Source organism: Monodon monoceros, unplaced genomic scaffold, assembly GCF_005190385.1.
Source record: "Monodon monoceros isolate NGI ecotype Baffin Bay Population unplaced genomic scaffold, NGI_Narwhal_1 Super_Scaffold_4, whole genome shotgun sequence".
Lineage (NCBI taxonomy): Eukaryota > Metazoa > Chordata > Mammalia > Artiodactyla > Monodontidae > Monodon > Monodon monoceros.
The window spans coordinates 77,415,558-77,438,594 of NW_021703781.1; the positions used below are offsets into that span (position 1 = coordinate 77,415,558).

Consider the following 23,037-nt stretch of genomic DNA (forward strand, 5'->3'; position numbering starts at 1 on the left):
TTAGCTCTTGCAGTTCTCAACACAAATTATTTGGTGATGCTTTAAGAATGTACCTATGTTTTATCGTCTCAGGTATTTGTACAAGCTCTGTGACCTGCACAAGGAATGTGATAACTACACTGAAGCAGCCTATACCTTGCTTCTCCATGCGAAGCTTCTGAAGGTAGTAAAACTTACCATATACTTTCATGATCCTGTCATTATAAATTACTAGATCATTTAACTTTTGATTTTTCCATGACAAATTTCAGTAAACCTAGAACTTAAGATTTTATGGATGTTGACTCAATGCAGTGACATAAACAAAGATAGTTAAGAAGTACTTTGATTATAGATTTGGCTCTCCTGAATGCAAATTGGACAAGATGTCAGAGCAAGTTATCACTGAGCATCTTAAACACCCATGATTGGTCTGCCAGCAGTGAGTTAGAGATTCTGTGATTCCTTATTCCTGCCAACAGGACCCAGTAATGCCGGAGGGCGACCTCAATAAGAAGGAACTTCTGTGGTACAATAGCTAAGAGAGAGGATGAGCCCACCTCTCATTATTTTATCAAAGAGTGTAGGGACCAGATCATGACTTTTCTCTCCGTGCGTTCTAAGCGGTTCCATCAAGATCTCCTGTTGGTCCATCAGTTCATGTTGGACTTCCTGCCTGATTCTCCTGGGGGATGTTACCCCTCAGCATAGGTCTGGCATGACAGCTTTCAGCTCTCAGTGTCCTTTTGTTATTCAGATAGCTTTGGACATTGCTGTGTGTGTGTGTGTGTGTGTGTGTGTGTGTGTGTGTGTGTGTGTGTTGCCATAATATATTCATGCCCTCCCCATGTCCATTTTATTTTCAGCCCAGTTAGTCATACAGAGTGGACCCACAGTAAATAACTGGGTGGTTGTTTGTATTGATGGGTGGCAAGATGGATGTGTGGGTGGATGGATGGATGTGTGGATGGATGGATGGATGGATGTGTGGTTGGATGGATTGATGGATTCATGGATGGATGGATGTGTGGATGAATGTGTAGGTGGATGGATGTGTGGGTGGATGGATGGTTGTGTGGATGGATGGACGGATGTGTGGGTGGATGGATGTGTGGGTAGGTGGGTGGATAGATGAGGGAATTTCCCGTGTTAGGCAGTGAATCCCCAGCAAGAATCTTCTAGCCCTTGGCCCAGTCCTGAACTCTCCAGTAGCTTGTGTGATATGCATACTCATAAGCTGCTTTAGGGACACTGGAGTGTGGAGATTGACCTTTGCCTGAAAACAAGAGTCCTTTATAAAGAAAACACAATGAGACTCGTTTCAATCTGAATGCCTCATCCATAGTCATCCATGGTACCCTTTTGGCTTTTCACCATATAAAGCTCTCCTAAGGACTGTCATTTATGAAGATAGAGTTATCAGTTGGGGCATCTCACACCAGACCTCCCACTTTGAATTCTAATGGCTTTCATTTGTTAGAAACCCAAATTTTAGTAACAAGGTGATTTTGAAACTACGAAGATATATCTTTTACACCAGGGAAATTAAAATGGGCTTGGCAAGCTGCTTGGTCACCCTTACTCTCTCTCACAGTACATAAACTTTTCTACGGGCGTGTGAATGTAAAATAGATATATGTGTATGAAACATCATTTGTTTAATCATTGCACTTACTGAGCACAGACGGGGTTATCACAAATGGTACAAGGATGTTTCACAACCCAAATCAGTTGGCCCAGTTGCATTATCATTTCCACTGGGGTTTTGAATTTTCCAGTTAGATGCCAAATAATTGCTCTCCATATCTTTTACATCATTACATTTTGCAGTTTGTCCTAAATATGTTTTGATATTGCAGAAAATGTGAATTCATGCTGGTTAATCAACATACTAAAGAACGTTACTTGTATCTTTATGAAAATTCTTCACCATGATTGATATATTCTTGTTCATTGAGTAAAAATCCTCAAATAGGGTCTTCTTTTTTTGGTTAAGGCTATTTTGAAAAAAAAAAAAACAAGGGCAATAAAAACATCAGCCTTTCGCCTAGCAATCAAGTCATTTCATCTCATTGTTTAAGTGGAGGGTATAAAGGAGTTTTGCTTCTCCATTCAGTATTTTTTTAGGTGATTTTAAACTCCAAGGAAGTTATTTGGCATCCAAACTTTCTTATTCTTATTTATCTTATTGTAGTTACGTTTCAGAATCATGTAAAATTTTACTTTTACCCTTATAAAAGTAGAAATCTGGCCATGTGGTGAAAATGCCACAATTAATTGAGTTTGTAACTCCCAGTTATGGTTGGCTACGCACTTCTCCTTTGAAGGTGAAAGGATTTGCAGCAGCGTAAAGGTTTCTCACTCTTCCTTGACACTCCAGGTGCCGGAGAGCCCATCTGGCCCCATAGCCCTTTCACCCTGTTCTTTGGAGCCCTGGAGTCCAGCACGGAGTGCTCCAAACCCCTCTGGCTTCGGGAAGGTGGGAGGGGGTGTGTGCTGTGAGAGCCCGCCTCTTAGGGAGCCTTGCACTTTTGCAGGCCTGTCCCTCGGGGCCTTTGCCCTCTGCCCCAGTGGTTCCTGTCCATTTGTCTTGCCCCCTAAAATGTGGCACCACAGCTGGTCCCATTGCTCCAGATGTGGCCTGGCCAGCCCTGAGTCCAGTGGGGGACCCCCACGCCCACCCCGCTGTGGTCCAGGCAGCCTGCAAGTCCACTGCTTTCTTGGTAGCATCCTCACTGTCCTGTCTTAAAACAGGGTCAAGACCCACCTCCTGAGTCCAGCTGACGAGTGAGCCCATCCTGATTCTTTCCTCCGAGGAGCCTCTGCAGAACCCCTCGTCCTGCCTCCCGCCCTTAAATTGCCCATGAAATCTTTTCTGCAGAGTTATTATATACCACGGTGCTCTAATTTGTAATGGCACTCTCTCTGGGGCAGGTATTTTCTGACTCATCTTTGACCTGGTGCCTTGCACATAGTAGGTCCCCACCAAATATTGAAGTTTATTGAACCCTATATTTAGTGCCGTTGATTTCTTGAGCATAAGTTTAGGAGTTTAGGTGTCAAATGAGCTTGCCTTCACTTCGATGCATCCTTCCTTCATCCCATAAGTCCACTGTCACGTCCACAAACACTGGCCGAGCCCTGCCTTTGCGACAGGCAACATGCCTAGAGCTGAAGATCCCAAGACGCCTCCCTGTCTGTAAGCAGCTTTCTTTACGACCTGTAAGTGGAATCCATGTGCCTTCTGCTGTTGATTAAAATGTTGAGCAGCACAGGACTGAGGCCGCCGCCCAGGGATGCCCCACTTGAGGCAGCCACAGATCACCCGGTTCCTCATTCTTCTGGAAGGTTCCAAGGCATCCTGGGCAAGCTGACAGTTCTGTGCTGTCCAGAACCTGCGGGGTTTCTCTTCTGTGTGAATGTAGACCCAGCTTTGCCTTCTTCTTTCTTTCACTCGTCTTGAGGCCTCTGCACAGAGGTTCTGCCCTCAATTCCAGACCCGGCAGCCTGATGGCAGCAGCTCCAATGACTCCCGGAATCATGGCCCGAGTGCCCACACTGAATTCAGGGCTTACTGTGTGCATTCTGACCTGACGGTAGGGAAACGGTAGCCCTGGCCGTGCCCTCACCTGGCACTGCTTACGCTTTGCTTTTGCCTCAGTGGTCGGAGGACGTGTGCGCGGCCCACCTCACCCAGCGGGACGGGTACCAGGCGACAACACAGGGACAGCTGAAAGAGCGGCTCTACCAGGAAATCATCCACTACTTCGACAAAGGCAAGGTAAAAAAAAAAATGCAAATTTTCTGGTGTTTTCCTCTGTGTGTGCACCTTCTTGCAGTGTTGTAAACACATTTTTTAACACATGGTGTTTGTGGTACCAGAAATTTGTTACAGATTGTGTATCTGAAGGTTTTATGCAGGGCCCTCCCGCTGGCGCTTCTAAGTAGAAATCCTACCAAAGATAAAAATCAATCGCCCTTTTGTAGATGCTCTGCTGAAAGTTAGAACTGAAAAGCACAAGTATTTTCATAGTCCTTGCCAGAGAGAATCCAGGCTGGGACACTGATTTGGGGGAATTTCTGGCTACGTTAGAGCTAATGCTTTCCTTTGACAGTTTGCGTTTTCCTGTTGTCACCAAACTATTAATCCCATGGCAAGACCAATATCACTCATGTTGGTGGCCTCTCCATTAACTGGCTCAAACAAAATTATTTAATCTGTTGACTTCTACTAAAAGGAAACCTGCCATCATTTTAATCAGCCAGTAATAGGTCTCATCACTGTAGTTCATGTGATTCAGATAAATAGTAACTATTAATAAAAAAGGGGGGGCTTCCCTGGTGGCGCAGTGGTTGAGAGTCCGCCTGCCGATGCAGGGGATGCGGGTTTGTGCCCTGGTCCTGGAAGATCCCACATGCCGCTGAGCGGCTGGGCCCGTGAGCCATGGCCGCTGAGCCTGCACATCCGGAGCCTGTGCTCTGCAACGGGAGAGGCCACAACAGTGACAGGCCCGCGTACCGCAAAAAAAAAAGGGGGGCGGGGCTTCTTCAGTTAAGAAGTTTTTAAAATCTGCCACCAAAGTGGCTTCTAAGCTCATTCTGTGCCTTCCTTGGGATTCTTAACTCATCTCAGTTACCAGCCTTTTTTTTTTTTTTTTTTTTTTTTTTTACCTTGAGAAAAGTTACCAGAGAATTCCACGACGGTACCTGTATTTGTTTCTTAGGGCTGCGGTAACATAGGCCTACCCACTGGGCAGGAATCTGTTCTCTCACAGTTCTGGGGGCTATAAAACCAAAGTCAGTGTGTCGGCAGGGCCGTGCTCTCTGAGAGAGAATGATTTAAGGGGAGAATCTGCTTTCTGCCTCTCAGTGTCTGTTGATGCCGGCAGTCCTTGGCTTGTAGATACATCACTCCAGTTTCTGCCTCCGTATTCATGTGGCTTTTTCCCTGTGTGTCACTGTGTCCAAATCTTCCTCTTCTAAGAGCACCGATTATTGGATTTAGGGCCCACGCCATCCAGTGTGACCTCATCTTAACTTGATTACGCCCAAAGACCCTGTTTCTAAATAAGGTCACATTCACAGATACCAAGGGTTAGGACTTCAACATATCTTTTGGTGGGGGGACCCAGTTCTACTCCCGGCAGCACCCATATCGGGAAAGGATGATGGCTGACCCTTTTTGTGGTTGTCGACAAAAATCAAACCCTTTTGAAGAGATCATGTGTGTTTTATTTATTCCCTGGGGTCCTTGACATGGGACAAAAATCAAAATGTTCAGAATAGCATGAGGATTGGCCAGAGGCCACTTGGAAATGGTCTGTGAATTATACCTGGTCCTATAGCAAAGCAGAATATATTTCTTCATAGAAATGAGATGGTTTCACAATTAAGGCCAACTGCTAAAATTTTATTAGCTTAGCCAGGGGAATTCTGTTTCTCGACAGACTGCTAAAAAAGTGGAGCCATTCCTTCCCCCAATGGCTTTCTGGCTTATTATGTTTTTGAGAAGGGTAATCAGGTGTTACGGAAGGGGCAGAACAGGAGGTGGGACCCCAGAGCGGCCCAGGAAGCCTGAGGGCCAGAGGTCCTTGGGGCTGAAAGAGTGTGTGCCTTCACTGATAGTCATTGTGGGTTCTCACGTCCTCTGGCAGCGCTGGCCCCGAGATTTCTCCCACCACATCTCAGCTCTCCTCCCTCCCTTGCTCCTTAAATTCTGGCCACACCACCCGTTCTGGGTCCTCATCCACCCCAGCCCTTCCTGCCTCTTCCTGGCAGGCCTCTGCTGCTCCTAACCTTGGCTCATTTGTCCTCATCCAGCTTAATGTCACCTCTGCTCCGATGCCCACAGTGGCCTCTTCTTTTCCCGTATAGCACTTAACCACAATTTGCAACAGTAGATTTGCACGTGTATTTCTTTAGCGAGGCTCCCGTAGGCCACGAGGTCTGTGAAGATAGAGGCCACACACGTGCAATCCCTCACAAGACATGTAACTCTCAGAGCCGGGCACGTAACACAGGGGCATTTGTTAGATGAACAAAGAAATCAGTGAAAGAATGCAGGAACAAATGAGTGAATACTCAGCGTTTAAGGGTGATTTCGGACAGATGAGAGGTGCTCATGGACAGCAGGACAGCTGGCCTTCAATAAATAATAACTTGAGGAACCAAGTGGGTTTGGTTTTGTTTTTAGCCAGAGTAGCCTCATACGGAGAGAAAACAATGAACGTGTTTGGTTTAGCACAGTGGTTCTCAACCAGGACCCTTTCAGGTCATCATACCTGGGGGTGTGGATATGACTGGCGTCAAGTGGGTCAAGGTCAGGGGTGCCGCTCAACATCCTACACGGCGGACAGCCCTCGCCACACAGAACTATCCAGCCCAGAATGTCAGTAGTGGCCAGGTTGAGAAATCCTGGTTTCGAAAAAAAGCTAATTCAAGTGATAAAGCACTACAGGCAGAAAGAGAAAGGGGCTGAAGGAATGTTCTCACGTGTTTCTGTGTTTTGGAGGAGACAGAAGGATGGCTCTAGTAAAGTGAGCACTTAGCTCACCTGGAGTCAGGAATGTTCAACTTGATTGAACTTGTTAATCAAAACTGAGGAGGATCGTTTCCACAGCAGCTGTTAGAGGCGTACTGGCAAAAGAGACTGAAAAGCCATTTTTGAAGGCCCATAACTTCTCCACGAGAACGTTAAAAAGAAACGGAAGTTCGCACATCTTTCTGAGGCTAACATGAGGGTGAGGGAGAAAATTTCATCAAACAAAATTTCAAGTACCTGGATGATGAGCCGCGAAGCAAAAAAAAAAAAAAAAAAAAAAAAAATCGTTTTAACATCAACAAGCATTAAATTTCCTGGGGAAAAATTAACAGAAGGAAGTAAGTATCCATCTTCTGTATTAGCTGGGACGGGCTGGAATCTGCTGGGGTTCCGACCTCTCACCGTCTCAGTGGTGCTGCACAACCCAGGTTGATTTCTCACTCCTGCTGCCGGTCCATCCTCACTGCTGGGGACCCAGGTGAGCGCAGGTCCCAACACAAAGGAATGCAGCCTCAGAGGGACAGCAAGTCACTGCCCAGCCCCTACACACTCGGCCCAGAAATGACACATGCGTTTGTGCTCGTGTCATTGACTAAAGGAGATCACGCGGCCACAGCGAGCTTCAGTGGGTGGGGAAGTGCCTGGAAGGGAAGGCAATGTACGTAGCGCCTACATCTACCAGGTAAACCAGGTAAACTACCAGGACGTTGAATCGGACAAGCGAGGCGGGGTTCTAACCTAGGGCTCTCAAAGCACGTGGAAATTACCTAAGTATATGTGTGTCCTAAAAAGGTAATACTCCCTCTAACCCCCCAATTGCAGAGCTTCCCACAACTGGACATGTGAGAATAGCGCTATCTCCAGAACCTGGTGCCGGGCCAGCTCCACCGTAGTTGAATTTCTTCCTCGGGTTAGGGAGGGGTTGGGAACGACGTGACCGGGCTGGGCAGTGCAGGGGCAGCTGCACCTGAGAACTGGTTCCAGCTCCCTGTGGCCAGGACGCCCGTAGTCTCAGCAGGTGGGGAGTCGGGGCGGCAGGAGGTCACAGCAGAAGGAAAGTTTGCTTCTTCATGCCAGATTTAGAATCACATTCATTTAGGAAACAAGACTGAGACCTGGTCTTATTATACCTGCCAGGTGTTGGGTATATGCGGTGATTTGGGAAAGAGCATCCTTCGTGCCTTCTCTGGAATAAGACAGTGGCTGAGGTCGTTGCTGCAGATTCAGAACTTGACCTTGGGAAGGACTAGATGCACACATTTCTGTGCTCTGTGCCCAGACTGAAGTTTTGTTTTTTGGGTTTTTTTAATTGAAATATAGTTGATTTTACAGTGTTGTATTAGTTACAGGTGTACAGCAAAGTGATTCAGTTATATATACATATATATGTGTGTGTGTGTGTGTGTGTGTGTATATGTCTATTCTTTTTCAGATTCTCTTCCATTATAGGTTATTATAAGATACTGAGTAGAGTTCCCTGTACTATACAGTGGGTCCTTGTTGGTTATCTATTTTATATATAGTAGTGTGTACACGTTAATCCCAAACTCCTAATTTATTCCCCCCCTTCCCCTTTGGTAACCATAAATTTGTTTTCTATGTCTGTGAGTCTATTTCTGTTTTGTAAATAAGTTGATTTGTATCATTTTCATAGATTCCACACATAAGTGATATCACATGGTGTTTGTCTTTCCCTGTCTGGCTGACTCCACTTAGTATGATAATCTCTAGGTCCATCCATGTTGCTGCAAATGGCATTATTTCATTCTTTTTTTTGGCTGCGTGCTATTCCATTGTGTTTATATACCACATCTCCTTTATCTGTACTCATCTGTCGATTTTTGGGGAAAAAAATATCTTGAAATGGGTGATAGTTGGCAAGTGATTCAGCCCATGGGAATTTGAAGGAAGGCTGCTCACTGTGGGGTCCTCTGGGTAGAGGTGCCCAGGGAGCCAGCCCTCCTGTGATGGGGGGCTCCGACCTGAGCTGTCTGCTACGAGAGTCACAGGACCCATGCAGCCATGAGCACCTGAAACATGGCCAGTCCAAACTGAGACGCACCATCAGTGCACAACAGAACTGGATTTCTAAGGCTCCGCGTGAACAAGAGACTGTTGTTATGAGCTGAATTGTGTCCACCAGAAATTCATGTGTTGATGCCCTAATCCGAGTACCTCGGAAGGTGACTATTTGGAGGTAGGGCCTGATCCAATATGACTGAACTCCATATAAGAAGAGGAGATTAGGACAAAGACACACACTGAGCAAGGACTAGGTGAGGACACAGGGTGGGGATTTGTCTCACAAGCCAAGGAGAGAGGCCTCAGAGGAAAGCATCCTTCTGACAACTCGGCCTTGACTTCTCGCCTCCAGAACTGTAAGGAAATAAATTTGTTTAAGGCGTCCAATCTTTGGAACTTTGTTATGGCAGCCTGTCAAACATCTCATTAATTTTGTGTTATTGATTCCATTTGAAAGAATACTTCAGGTATAGTAAATATTACTAAAATTAATTCCACTTTTTTTAAGAGTTTGCTCATTTTTAAAGCTTTTTTCTTTTTTTTAATAAATTTATTTATTTTTGGCTGCGTTGGGTCTTCGTTGCTGCGCGCGGGCTTTCTCTAGTTGCTGCGAGCGGGGGCTACTCTTCATTGCGGTGCGCGGGCTTCTCATTGCGGTGGCTTCTCTTGTTGCGGAGCACGGGCTCTAGGTGTGTGGGCTTCAGTAGTTGTGGCACGCGGGCTTATTAGTTGCTCCGCGGTATGTGGGATCCTCCCAGACCAGGGATCGAACCCGAGTCCCCTGCATTGGCAGGCGGATTCTTAACCACCGTGCCACCAGGTCCCTAATTCCACTTTTTAAAATGTGGCTACTAGAAAAATTGTTCATGTATCTTGACTGATGGTTCCATTGGACACTGCTGCTCTGAGCCAAAGACTTTGCTTTTGTTGAGAATGGTGTCTGCCAGCACATCCATCCACAGGCTGCTGGTAGATCGAAGCTTTACTGCACGTCCTTTGGAGTCATCACAGGCAGCGGCATTGCTTACGTGCTTGTTGGGATATATTCCTTACACTAAATGAATATTTTGAAAAACTGAAATAAATCTAAGAGAATTAGGAAATGGGAACCAAAGCCAGGAGATACTAGAATGTATGTCAGAATGACAAGGGGAAGCATGATCACAAGCACCAAAATTGGATTTTTTTTTTCTTGTGACCCAGCGTCATTTCTGTAATTTGAAATAAGTGTCCAGAGTATGGTTGTTCTTAGCACTAGGGGATTTGGAGGGATGGGCATGTGAGGGGCTCTTTTATGAACAGAAGATCCTCTGAATGAAATACAGACAAGGCATGGTAGGCAGGGAAGGAAAGAGTAGAAACAGAGGCAGTTATGAAGATAAACCATAAGAAATCAGGAAGAAGCAACATAGCTTTCTTGGAGCAAGATGGAGTTTTCTGGTACTTATGTATTTTATTTTCAAAATTTAGAATTATGCCTCTTGAGTTGTTTTCTTCTGTGCTTTGACCAAAGTCTATTATAATCTTATTATTAGTTTCCCAAACTCTTAAGGATGAGTCACGTTTTCTCACTGTGATTTGTGTGTCCAAGTGCCTTCAGGGATGAGTGTCACCGACCGACTAGCTCTAAGGTCTGCACCTTCTTGGCCAGGTTCTACCTGGGACACTGCTGAACAATGTGGCTCTCTGAGCAGAAGTCAGCTCATCCGGCGTGTTTTCCTCATGAGCTCTCAGCCTCCCTGGACTCCCAGTCCAAGATGCATCGCCCACATCCACCCCTGCCATCTGCTCCCCGGGCCACCATTCTGGGCTCTAACAAAGTGGCCATGGTATCATAGCTTGGATCGCTCCAAGGATGCCCAAACCTCTAGGTCCCCCAGCCTCCTCTACAGGCAGATCCAGGCTTCTACCTGGCAGGTGAGGCCCCTTACAGCAGGGCTCTGCCCATGTATCTACCCTCTCGTCACCCACAGCATCTTGCCTCTTTCTGAACATGCTTTTTGATTCCCAGCCCCGGGACCTTCTGTGGTCTCCCCCGGATGGGAACGGCCCCTTCTCACGTGCCGTCTCTTGTGGTGACTCCTTCCCACCTCCTACGCATGTTTTCTTGCTGTCTCCACCTTGGAGCCTTTCCTGCCCCCCATGCAGAGAGAGTCCTGTCTCTGGGCTCTCCCTTCCCTGGCCAGGAGCTATTTCTATGTATCCTGTATCCCCTCCTTTGAGTATCTCACACTTTAATGGTCCCCTGAGTCCCCTGGGGATCTTGTTAAAATTCAGATTCTGGGAACCTCCCTGGCGGTCCAGTGGTTAAGACTCTGCGCTTCACTACGGGGGCGCAGGTTTGATCCCTGGTCGGGGAGCTAAGATCCCACGCGCTGCGTGGTTCGTCCAAAGAAAACAAATGCAGATTCTGATTCACTAGGTCTTGGGAGGGGCCTGAGGCTCTGCATTTCTAAGCAGCTCCCAGTAATGGCAGTGGAACTGGGCCAGGGTCCACCCCTGGGTCACCAGGTCCTGCTTTGACTGGAGCTCCTTGGGGACAGGGCACACTGTGTCTGACACTTCTGTTTGTCCCTCTTCGGGAGCCCTGTGCTGCACCCAGACTGGGTATTCAGTCACTTTTTTTAAGTAGACTATTTTTTAATAGCAGTTTTTAGGTTCACAGCAAAATTGAGCAGCAGATATGGAGAGTTCCCATGTACCCCTGCCCCCGCCCCGACATGTGCAGCCTCTCCCACTGTTAACAGTGTCATTTTTATTGAATTAAGCACATTCTGGCCAATGCTTGAGCAAATACTGGAAAAGGCCACCATCACTCAGACATTCCACAGAGTTCCTAACATGGGGCTTTTTTTTTTTTTTTTGCGGTACGCGGGCCTCTCACTGTTGCGGCCTCTCCCGTTGCGGAGCACAGGCTCCGGACGTGCAGGCTCAGCGGCCATGGCTCACAGGCCCAGCCGCTCCGCGGCATGTGGGATCTTCCCGGACCGGGGCACGAACCCGTGTCCCCTGCATCGGCAGGCGGACTCTCAACCACTGCGCCACCAGGGAAGCCCACATGGGCCTTATTTGTCTCACGTGTGTGGTCTGGCCTCCTGACGCAGACTCTGAGCCCCGGAAACGTCTGAAGGGCATCCCCCCGCCCCCCACTCCTGCCCGGCAGCTCCAGGGGCAGACCCCTGTCCTCATTCCAGAGGTGCCGCTCTTGGGACTGTGCCTTTTCCGCAGGCTCGTTTCCCAAGCCTGATGCTGACTTGGCTTACGTCCTGCCTTCATTACAGAAGTTGTGGATGGAACAAAGACAGATTCTCCCAAGACCCGGGCCGGCTTTTCCTGCCTGGACTCCCGACAGAACCCAAGGCAGATTTGTGTCCTGGAAACCGTGAGCGCAGGCCCTTAAAGGAGCAGGTTCCCACCCCATCCCTTGGACGCCAGCACCTGCGGGGACACCCCAGGGCGCCCGCCAGAAACTGGGGTCAGACTGTATTAAAAGTCTGTCTGCCTTTGTACTCTGAAAGCAGCAATGCTGAATGGATTTTCTTCTCCTTCATATTGGACACTCCGGTTTTTGAATTATGTTCTGTTATCTTTCTGTATTGCTTCTTCACAAAAATCATTCTTTTATTTTTGCTTTTCCACCGTTTAAAAGGGTTCTGAATGTCTTTCAGCCCAGCTTTTGGTCTTTTCATCTGTTTCTTTCTCTCCAAAAAACGTCATTTCCATCTGTTTCCCTTTTCATTCTTTTGCACTTCTTCCTTCCTGGGCTAATAATTACTCCTTTCTCCTTTTCCTTTCTTTTTTTACCACCTGTTTTTGCATCTCCGGAAAGCCCGCTGTCGGGTTTTATCGTGGCAGTCGAGCATTCTGTCCTGAAGATGCTCTGAATTGTCTGTCTTACTGTGTTTGGTTGAGGCCTAGTAATTTTCAGTAAAGCCCTTAGTTCAAGCACTGCACTGAAAATTACCAGGCTTCTCTATGGAGGGTGTGTCTAAAGTAGAAGCCCTGCTCTCAGGAAAATGTAGTCAGAGTGAGGGAGCCAGTATTAACCAGCATTAACCTCCTCGAAAGCCAGGAAGCAGCCTGGTAGCGTCAGCAAAGGGGGCACATAGCCGACAGCCCATGTGATGTCTGAAGCTCTGGGATTCTTTTCAGCTGGAGCTCTGTCTTCTTTTCCCTTAAAATAACCTCGCCTTGACGAAGATTGCACTTTGCCTTGTGCCCAAGTCAAAAGAGGAGGCATCTTGCATCATCTCACGAACTAAAAATAGGGGTTTGGAAGCAGGTTTCCACTTTTGATGAAATGGTTGGATTTCTTTTCTAAGTATTGGGGGTGACATTTTCTCATCCTCTGAGTTTCCTTTTAAAAACACAGCTGTCATTGAGAGGAATTACAGGTGCGAGCATCATATCACCCTCTTCTTGGTTTGTTCTCAGCATTTCCAAAATTTTCAAAAATCCTGACATTTGCCAGAATCTGTTCAATTAGCGAGAATTTGGCTGCAGTGCTCAGAGATCATGTGTTAATTATGATTCGCCCCCAAAAAAGAGCGAATTATGATCAGAGCATGAGAAAAGGTTTAGAGTCGGTAACAACCCTGCTGCCCCACACCCCGCCCTGCAGGACCCCTCACACGTGTTTCCACCACCCAGCCTCCTGGGTGCCAGGTGCCACCTGCACCCATGAATTACGGGGTGCAGGGGGGCGGGAGGGCAAAGGCCCACCTCGAGGCGTGAGCAGGTAAATACCAAAACCCTCCTCTGGTCTGTTGCACTGGTAGGCGCTGAGTCAACCTACCTAACAGGTATGGGAATGATTCCCTCTTCTGAGGAGAAAGGGGAGACTTCCTTGTCCCTGAGAAGGTGACATGTAAACTGGGTCTTGAAGAATGAGACAAAGCTTGCCAGATGATGGCTGGGAGGGCAGGGATTCCAAAGACTGGGAATCACACTGGTCAAGACCAGGGCTCCCGAAGACTTCTCACTTCTCTGGAGAAGCCGAGAAGCCTGTCTCTCGGGGGCAGCGAGGAAGGGGTCCTGGGAGATACAGATGCAGAGAACTTGGGAGCCAGCCTGTCCATGGCCTTGTGTGTCTCCTGAAGATTTGACTTACCCCATAAGGCACAAGAGCCAGTGAGATTTTATGAACATAGGCAAGGATGCCTTTATTTTCCTCTTTTCAGGGAGTGATTTTGGCTCCAAGGTGACAGAAGCCCTGGGGGTGGAGGGGGCTGGAGCAGTGGTCCAGGCCTGACCTGTGGTGGCCCAGGGAAAGGTGGTGGCAGCGGGGATGAGGAGAGGCGGGTGACAGCTCCAGAGACTTGAAGTCAGCTGATCACACAGTGTCTCTCAAATGGGGTCAGTGTCAGATGTGTGAACGCCCAGAGGAGCCGGGTACCAGGCTGGCTCAGACACCGGGAGCAGAACAAGCCTCACGTGGCTGCAAAGCTGGCAGGGAAGTGACTTCTGATCAGTCCAGGGAGGTTTTACTTCCTTCCAGGCAGTTCGAGCAGCTCCAAGTGATTAGGCTCCATTCCCTCACGTGTGAATTCTTTTTCAAAGTAATTGATTTTCCAGCTAGTGATAGCCAGGCTGTGTGGTGCAGCTTTGACCCCGTCACACCCTCGTCCACGGGTCTGCATCTGTCCCTCCTGCCCCGGGGACAGCCCTCCGTGAACATGTCCAAGGCCACGCCTCCCCCACTCAGCCCAGGATCCCCCACCCCATCCACGACATCACTCTGGCCTGTCCGCCCTCTCCCTGATAAGCAGCACTGTTTTCCTCTCCACTGGCTAATACAGACTTGCCTACAACCATGCCATGATTTCTCCCATCCTTAAAAAAATTCTTTCTCGTTCTGACTCCCCTCGCCAGCTACTGCCTGTTTCTCTTCTTTCTCCAGTCCTCCTTCAAGAGCTGTGTGTACACTTCCTGTTCCTTCTCTGTTCTCCCTGAACCCACCCCCATCACAGGTGCCCAGTAATTATCTACAGAATGAGGGGATGAGTGACAGGATGTGTCCCTTCTCCTTCCAATCAAACCACCAAGGAAAAGGCAACGGTATCTTTCGCTGTCTGGTTTAGGCTTTCTAAGGGCTTGCAGAACTACAGATGCCCTGGCTTAAAGAAAAAGGAAAAAATCCTTTTTTTTAGGGGGAAAAAAAAAAGTTATGCCTTCTCCATGTTTCCCCCGGGGCATTAAAACTGAGCAAACCATTTTCCATTTGGACTAATAAAGAATTGCTGTGGGGAAAAAAGGAATGTGATTTCAATGGTCAGTAATTCTTGAGTACCTGACTGCACCACAAGGCAGGATTTGTCTTCAGAGTCGGTGTAAGAACCTTTCCAGCAAGGCTTCCTAAGTCCAGCCCAAGTCCCAGATCCCACTGGGTTTCCTGCCCTACCAGAGGGCAGCCAGCCCATCTGACCCCCTTTCTCAGGCTCTGGCTCTGTCATGTGTGCGCTCAGAGAGAGGGTGGCGTCGTTACTGCACGGTTGGGCAGCTTTGATGCAGAGCACAGAGCAAATGCTCCATTGCAGGGCCTGGGAGAGCGGGGCCTGACTCACTCTCAGAAATGTCTTCAGAAAGTGTGCAGCCTTTGCTCAGATTAGTGGAGATCAGCTGAGAACCGCAGGAGGACCCAGGATGCAGCTTGGCTCAGGGAGAGATGGGGAGGCCTAGAGAGAGTGGAGGTGCCCATAAGGAGTCTCCATTCTGTAGGAAGAGGTTGCAGCAGCGCCGGGACTGGCTGGGTCTCCTCTCGGCTGGACCACACCCCTTGGAGTCGCCATCCAGACTTATGACATACATCTTTCCTGGGGAATCCAGCCCGTCATCATCAAGGGACTGGAAAGAGATTCTCACTCACGTCATTCCTGCAGTGAAGCACTCACTGGCCAGGGCATAAGGCTAGTTCTGGGCCACATGGGTCCCCTCCAGTGCTGAGGGCCCTGAAACAGTGCTCTGGAATCTTCCACAGCATTGGCTCTTCATCCATTTCCTATGCAGGGCACTGGAAATTTAGAGGGTGATTGAATATGACTCTTTTCCCAACAGCTGCCTGGAAAGCCAGATGAATTTTAGAATGACTGCAATAAGAGCATCCCATAAAACATCTTCACTGGTGAGGGACTTAGCTAGTTAGCGGGTTAAACCGCGGTTGCACACCAACATCCCGGTGAGTCATCACTGGCCTGAATTATTTGTAAAGGGTGTTTGTCCAGGCTGCCATCTTGGTTTTCATCCGCTGCCTCCCTAATCCTGTTAGATCAACGTTGTCATTCTACCCAACTGGTCACTCGTCAACCTCACAGTTCTCCGTAGGAAAGCAATCGCTGATATGTGCTCTGCAGCCACTTCAGTCTTGGAACTAACGAAGGAAGTTCATCAGAAAAAAAAAGTTTTCTGTTCATGACACTTGCAGAAATGGGACTTCCTGGAAGCGAAAGGTTCAGAAAGAAAAGGTGATCATCTCAAGAGAATGTAGCTGAGATCATCTGATAAAGAGGAGGTGGGAAGAGTGTGCTCTGTGTTGGAAGTAAACAAACAAGGCCAAGGATGCTGTAAGATGGACTAAGGATTTCAAATCAGAAAGTAAAGTGGAGCGTTGCTAGGGTGCTTTTTCATTTGGGGCTGTGGTAACCTCATCTGCCTACTGCATGTCTAAGGATGGAGCCAGGGTAGGGCATTCAATCACACAGGCTAAAGCAATTCTTCCACCGAGATAATCTAAATCTCGATCATATTGAATCTGTTTTCTCTCTGGCACGGAAATATTTTCCAAGGTATTCACACGGGAAATATGAGCAACCCACACTCTGTAGAGCCCTAGCCAATTAAAAGTAGATGAAAATCTCCTTAATGCAGAATCCTTTAAAACATTCCGGGGTGAGGGGGGTGGAGAGGGGAATGTATGTTTATAGAAAATCTGATAAAGAACACAACTGTGTAACCTCTGGGTGAGTTGGATAAGATATTTATTCAAGACATATTTCTTTTAAAAACAATTACTTTTGATAGTTTAAAGCATCTCATCTGTCATTTAGGATAAAAATAGATTAAGCAGTGAATTAGAAGCCCTAAGATTCTAGGCAGCTAAGAGAGTGGTGTATTAGCTTGCGGAAAACTAAAGAAAAATCAATGGAGTGAATGAGAACTACAACTAAAGGTAATGATTTCTTTGAAACGGAAATGTACTAAGGGAGGAATTGGTCACTGGAGCTTAAAAGAAACATTCCAAGTGGAGAAGCTCCCTCTTCCTAGAAATATGAGCTCAGGCTCTGCCAAAGGACATGAGCTAGCTGGAGCAACAGATGAAGATATTCAAAGGATGCAAAGCTTCAGCAGGATGAAGGAGACAGGGTTTCTTGGGAAGAGAAGTGTGTGGTTCTAGGAAGAGCATTTCAGCCACTTTCTCTCTTCCCTGGCTGCTGGTCCTAACTCTGAAATCTTTTTCTACTCTGGGCTTATTTTTAATACTTTCAAAGTATTAAGATGCAATTTCAGAATAGCTTTTTCTCATCAAAAATAGAAGATGGTTTATTTAAGTAGCAGCTGTGTAAAGAGCATTTTAAGTCTATTGGGTGATTCAGTAATAAGTAAGGTCCTTGATAGTGTGGTTCTACTAAGAAAAGGCAAAGACTGGCAGGCAGGTGAGGGTTCAGTGCCAAGGGTATGCCAGTTATGGGACCCGGCTCCCTGTGTTCTCAGTGAGAGCCTGGAGTTAGGGACTAGCTTATCATCCTTTAAAACCCATTCCAGGAGGAGGGGGTGCAGGGCAGCTGGAAGTGCTGGCACACGGTCATTGTTATGGGCTCAATGTTTGCATCCCTCCAAAATTCATATGTTAAAACTCTAACCACCATGTGATGATATTTGGAAGTGAGGCTTTGGGAAGGTAATTATGTTTATATTGGGTCATGATTAGGGTGGGGGCCCCCCATGATGGGATTAGTGCCCTTATAAGAAGAGGAAGAGAAAGATCTCTCCTAAGGCCATGTGAGCACACAGTAAGAAGGTGCCTGTCTATGAGTCAGGAGGCGAACGCTTACCAAGAACTGAATCTGCCTACACCTTGATCTTGGACTTCCCAGCCTCCAGAACTGTGAGAAGGAAATACCTGTTGTATGGGATTTTGTTATAGCACCTCCAGCTAAGTCATCGAGAGCAAGAACTTCAGAAAAAGACCAAGCTGGGGCGAGTACACCGCACTGTGTGCCCTTGGGCAGGTAACTTACCTGTCTGATCCCCAACTTCCTTATCTGCCAACCAGGTGTAATAAAGATACCCACCTGACAAGGCGAAGGACTTTAACAAGGCAATGCAGGTGGCATCTCGCTGGAGGTAGAATAAGCTTGCAGTCACTGCCCTAACAGTGCTACCACTTTGTGGGGATGGTTCCAGTGGAGAAGTGAGCGATTCATGTCTGGGGACCCAGTATGTGGGGTGGTGTGACACTTTCCTGATTCTAAGTGAATAACCTTCATTTCTGTTTGAGAAACATTGTTGAGCAGGTCCTGGGCTCCATATGGTCCAGAGGTTTTGATAATGCTCAGGCCCTGCCCTCAAGGGGCTTATAGTCCCTGAGGAGGAATGACAAAGGAGCATTCCACTTTCAGTACATTACCCAAAGTTTTTTTAGTAGGGGAATCCTGGGTCTTGTAGGAGCACAGAGGAGGAGGGTGGGTGGCACCCAGGAAAGCTTTCTGGAGGAGATAGTTCCTCCATATTTTCCATGTTCTTTTCAAGTAAACCACTGTATTTTATTTTTCCCAAGGAAAACAAGGGAAATTCAGACCTACCACATGTATCAATAAATTAATCCACATGTGTCAAAAGTTTATCAGCATTTTAATAAATGTTACCTGATTGGGAAACCCACTTTTAAACCATTACCATAAAAAATTCTCCCTTTCGAAACGATGGCAGATTTTACATCCTGACGGTATCTGCAAACATAACATGAACTTCTTGCAAGCCTTAATTTAGATTTGAAATAGATCCTTGTCTTTCTGACCACTGACACATAGAGCTTATTAAATGGGATGATTTGGGAAAGTAGCAAATTCAGGCCTGTGATTTCTACGCAAACGCTCCTCTCAGCCTCGCCCTGTGGTTTCCTTTCTGAGCTCCACGGCTGCTCCGACAGATGGACGTCAGCGGCCAGCAGCAGGCGAGGCAGGACTGGCCGGCCGACTGCTCCGACCGGGGGCAGTGGCCAGCATGATTGATGAGCCAGTAGCTGACCAGTTCGGTCAACTGATGCCCGAGCCAAAGGCCATGAGCCTCTAGAAAATATCTGTATTTTTCCAGTGCTTTCAGATTAAGCGAGTGTATTTCCAGCTTGTTTCATCATGAACAGTTGTGTTGCGGCATATTACTCTTTGACCACAGGATTCAGGTTTGAGTTTCTCTTTCCCTTGTTGCTTTCTTTTCCCTCACAGATGTGGGAAGAGGCCATCGCCCTGGGCAAGGAACTGGCTGAACAGTATGAAAACGAGATATTTGATTATGAACAACTTAGCGAATTGCTGGTAGGTCTTTTTTTCTCTTTAAATGAACAGGCAATCTCAGCTTGTTCTCCTGGAATTTTTCTTTTCCTTTGAACGTTGGGATTCTCCTTCATTTTGTCCAGGAGGACACTTGATTTGTTTGCTGGTTGATTCTGGCCCACGAGTATTCACTTTTTATTCCCCAGTGAGCTTTTTCTGGCCCACGAGTATTCACTTCTTTTCCCCAGTGAGCTTTTGTAACCAAACTCTAAGACGCCTCTGAACGATTTATATGTGAACAACTGCTGAGTCTAGGTGTACGTTGGTCTTGATGGCCCAGAGGTCTCCAGGAGTCTCCACTCGTTTAAAACTGTGAGCCTGTCCACAAGAGGGGGACGGATGGAGGCTAGCCCAGACCTTTCTCCTGCCACAGAAGCTATCGGTTTCTAACTACTGCTTTCTCTGCTGTATCATTTTTGTATTCAGCAGATCGACTTATGATGTTGTGATGTGTATCATGAATGTGGAAGAGAATTCTGCCCTCTTAAATTCTCTTGAAATGTATCCCATTATCTGACTGATACCTTTTTTTTTAAAAATCCTAAAGATCAGACATTTAATCAGAAGAAAAACCATCTCTCTGGCACCTCTTTGGTTATTAAAACACCTATAAATCACAACTGGTTGCTGAATTTGGCTTTTTGGTCAAATTCCCCTGCTGAATGTTGGAGGATGAGTGAGGAGTACTGTCAGCTTCGTGGTGAGATTAAATTCAATGCCTGCATCAGCACCGCTCCCCCGCCTTCTCCCCGTCTCACCCACTAGAACTGCCAAAGCTGGAAGAATCCAGATGCATGGATGTTCAACTACTCCATTCAAACCTGAAATGCATTTCCTTTCTTCCTTTCAGAAAAAACAGGCTCAATTTTATGAAAACATCGTCAAGGTGATAAGACCCAAGCCTGACTATTTTGCCGTCGGTTACTACGGACAAGGATTCCCCACGTTCCTTCGGGTAACTTTGGATTCTGTTTTGATTGGGTCAGGATTGCTCCCTGGGCAGTGAGCTTCTTCCCTTTCCGAGGAAGAATTTGGACTTTACATCCGAAGTCCGACTCTTTGTGTTATTTTAACAGCTCTGTGCTTGACTTAGGGTGCCAGAGAGGGGCTGATCGTATTTTTTGATTGCATGTAAACTTTCCATCTCATTTTTCCCAAATAGAACTCCTGTTCAGCGATTTATCTATATTTTTAAAATTATGGTTGGGGGATTTCCCTGGTGGTCCAGTGGTGAGGACTCCGCACTTTCACTGCCAGGGGCCCAGGTTCAATCCCTAGTCAGGGAGCTAGGATCCCACAAGCCACGTGGCCTGGCCAAGAAGAAAAAAAAAATTCTGTAAGATATACATGCAAAACATAAAATTTACCCTCTTTAGGTGTATCATTCAATGGCATTAAGTCTGTTCAGTTTGTTGTGCAACTATTCCCACCATCCATCTCCTGATCTTTTTCATCTTCCCGAACTAGAACTCTTACCCCATTAAACAATAATTCCCCCTTCTCCCCTCCTCCCCAGACCCTGGCAACCACGCTTTTACTTTCTGTCTCAGAATTTGCCTGTTCTAGGGACCTCATTTAAGTGGAATAATACAAAACTTGTCCTTTTCTGTCTGGCTCACTTCCCTGAGCATCATGTCTGCAAGGCTTATCCATGTGGTAGCGTGTATCAGAACTTCATTCCTTTTTATGGAAGAGTAATATTCCATCGTACTGATGTACCACATTTTGTTTATCCATCCATCCTTTGATAGACTTTGGGCTGTTTTGCCTATTATGAATAACACTGCGATGAACATGAGTATTTTTAATTATATGAGAAACTGGAAATGGATTCCCAGTGCTGGAAACTCAGAATCATACTCCATTTCTGAGACAGGCATGTGCTCTTTGACACATGATGGAAGAAATACTGTGATCACCAGCCAAGTCACCCAATGATCGTGAGGCCAGAAATTGTGTAAATGAATGCTGCCTAGCCTACTAGTAGAATTGTTAAAAGTTTCTCAAAAACGCATTCTTGGATGCTATTGACCGTGATTTCCTGTCATTTCTTATGACCTTTTTTTTTAATGTCACCTGGTTTTCTCTTATCCTGGGAGACCATGCGTGATCCTTCTGGTTTTAGAGAAGCAGGAGCTCTCTGCCTAGGACGCACCTGTCTGGGGCAGTTAGATCCAGTTGGGAGATTTCTGTAGCCCCAGAGGTGTGTTCCTTTGGCCCTGGTGTTTCTGATCCCACAGGAGGCCCTGATAGTATAAGACGTCCCTTCACGCTGGCACCAGCAGGGAGGACTTAACTTGGTGAGGACCTGTCATTCTGTATAGGAACTTCAGCAAGTGGCCCTCGCAGGGCTGACCAGCTCCAGAAGGTGTGACCTGTTAGTTGATACGCTCACGCAGGGTCCTGGCTGGGTGCCTGGGGCATCTGGCCTGTCCCTGTCACTGCTGGTCAGTCTCTCCTTAACACCGACACCTTCATCGTGCAGCTGTGGCATCTAAGATAGTGGTTAGGGAGGATTTTGAAATTAACTTTAAGTAAAAAACCAATCCAAAGGGGATAATGAGCCTGGAGTTGAAGTCACCTACTGTTGCTCAAGGCTTTAATTAATGTAGGTGAATCTGTACATATGCCTCCGTGTGTGTGTGTCTCTAAGAAAGACTGAGAGGGAGGGACAGGCCCTAAATCACAGCTGACCTGTGCTGTGCTGGGTGTAGAGTGTATGTGTGGCCCTCCTTGGCTGGTGCTGTAATTTAAGGCCTCTACGGCTCTGTCCTGGTGTCCTGAGCTGGCAGCAGGGCGGGGTGAGCATTTTGCAGCCCCCAAGCCAACTGATGCCAGGGTTGTCCTGGGAGGTCACATGAGATCCGTGCTCCAGGGACCGTGCTGGGTCACCTGCCCATCACAAGGACAAAATGCAGAGTACGAATAACGAGTTTAACGGGCTTGATTAATATGGAACTGACTTGACCCCCACCCCCGAATAATTCTGTGGGGCTATAGCAATACATTCATTACGCTTTACAGATTACCTGTCGGGGCTCCATCTGACAATGACATTAGCAGTTACAAGAAAGTGGGTGGGATGTTTGTGTACTTCATTCAGTGCTGGGAGCACAGCCTCTGAGAACTGACTCGCTGCCCCCTCTGCTTTGTTTTGCTTTAAGCATTGATCGCATTGGGCTTTTTTGCATTTGTATGAATATTTATGATTCTTACAAGGAATAAATATCTTTGACTACTTGTACGTTTCCCTCCTGTTTTCAGGCTTGAAAGGACCACTTCAAAATGCAAAGTAATTGACATTTCTAGAAAATGTTATTAGTGTGTTCATCTATAACTCACTAGTGTTTTTCTATTAAAGCCTTTATATACATTTTTAGTATTATGTCTTCCTTCTAGGGTAGAGCATAATAAATGCATGCTAGTTTCGCAGTAGCCTGTTATACATTAAATCACCCTGAATTTCTGAAATGTTTGGCTTTTTATAGCCCTGCAGGTGCCCGTACTGTGTATTTATATTTGTATTTCTAATTAAGACTACATAGTACTTTGGTTTCTGCTTCAGATTGTTTTTTTAAAGAAAGAGCACATTTTTCTCCTGTAATGGGTACTTTAAGACATACCTAAGCACAAAGTGAAAAAAACATTTTAAATTCTTCCTTCTTTAGTGATTTACAAGAACTCAGAATAACTTTGGACTAGGGAAGGGGATAAATGGAATGCCACAGGGGCTCTGATTTTGTGAAAATTCATTAATTAGACAGATTTTAATTTGGCTTTGAGCTGAGGCTCTAGGATGCATCTGTTTGTGTATCTTCTCTTCCCCTTTCTCCCCCCCTCTCCCCCTCTTGCACTCTGGCATCCGTCCAGGGTCAGGGCAGATAACAGGGCTGCCCCTAACTCATGACCGGCTGGCCTGGACCCTCTTGCCCAGGGTTCCTGATGAAA

General features: G+C 46.8%; 1 protein-coding gene across 9 annotated transcripts in view; it reads left to right on the forward strand.

The window, feature by feature from the left end:
• The window catches only part of DOCK1 (dedicator of cytokinesis 1), a 528,766-nt gene that overhangs the window by 459,776 nt on the left and 45,953 nt on the right, over window positions 1-23,037 (forward strand). For all 9 annotated transcript variants that reach the window (XM_029245561.1, XM_029245563.1, XM_029245558.1 and 6 more), the window contains 4 exons: window positions 73-163; window positions 3,641-3,760; window positions 18,982-19,071; window positions 19,940-20,044. In XM_029245561.1, coding sequence (XP_029101394.1) covers window positions 73-163; window positions 3,641-3,760; window positions 18,982-19,071; window positions 19,940-20,044 — 406 coding nt within the window. The remainder of the gene's footprint in view (window positions 1-72; window positions 164-3,640; window positions 3,761-18,981; window positions 19,072-19,939; window positions 20,045-23,037) is intronic.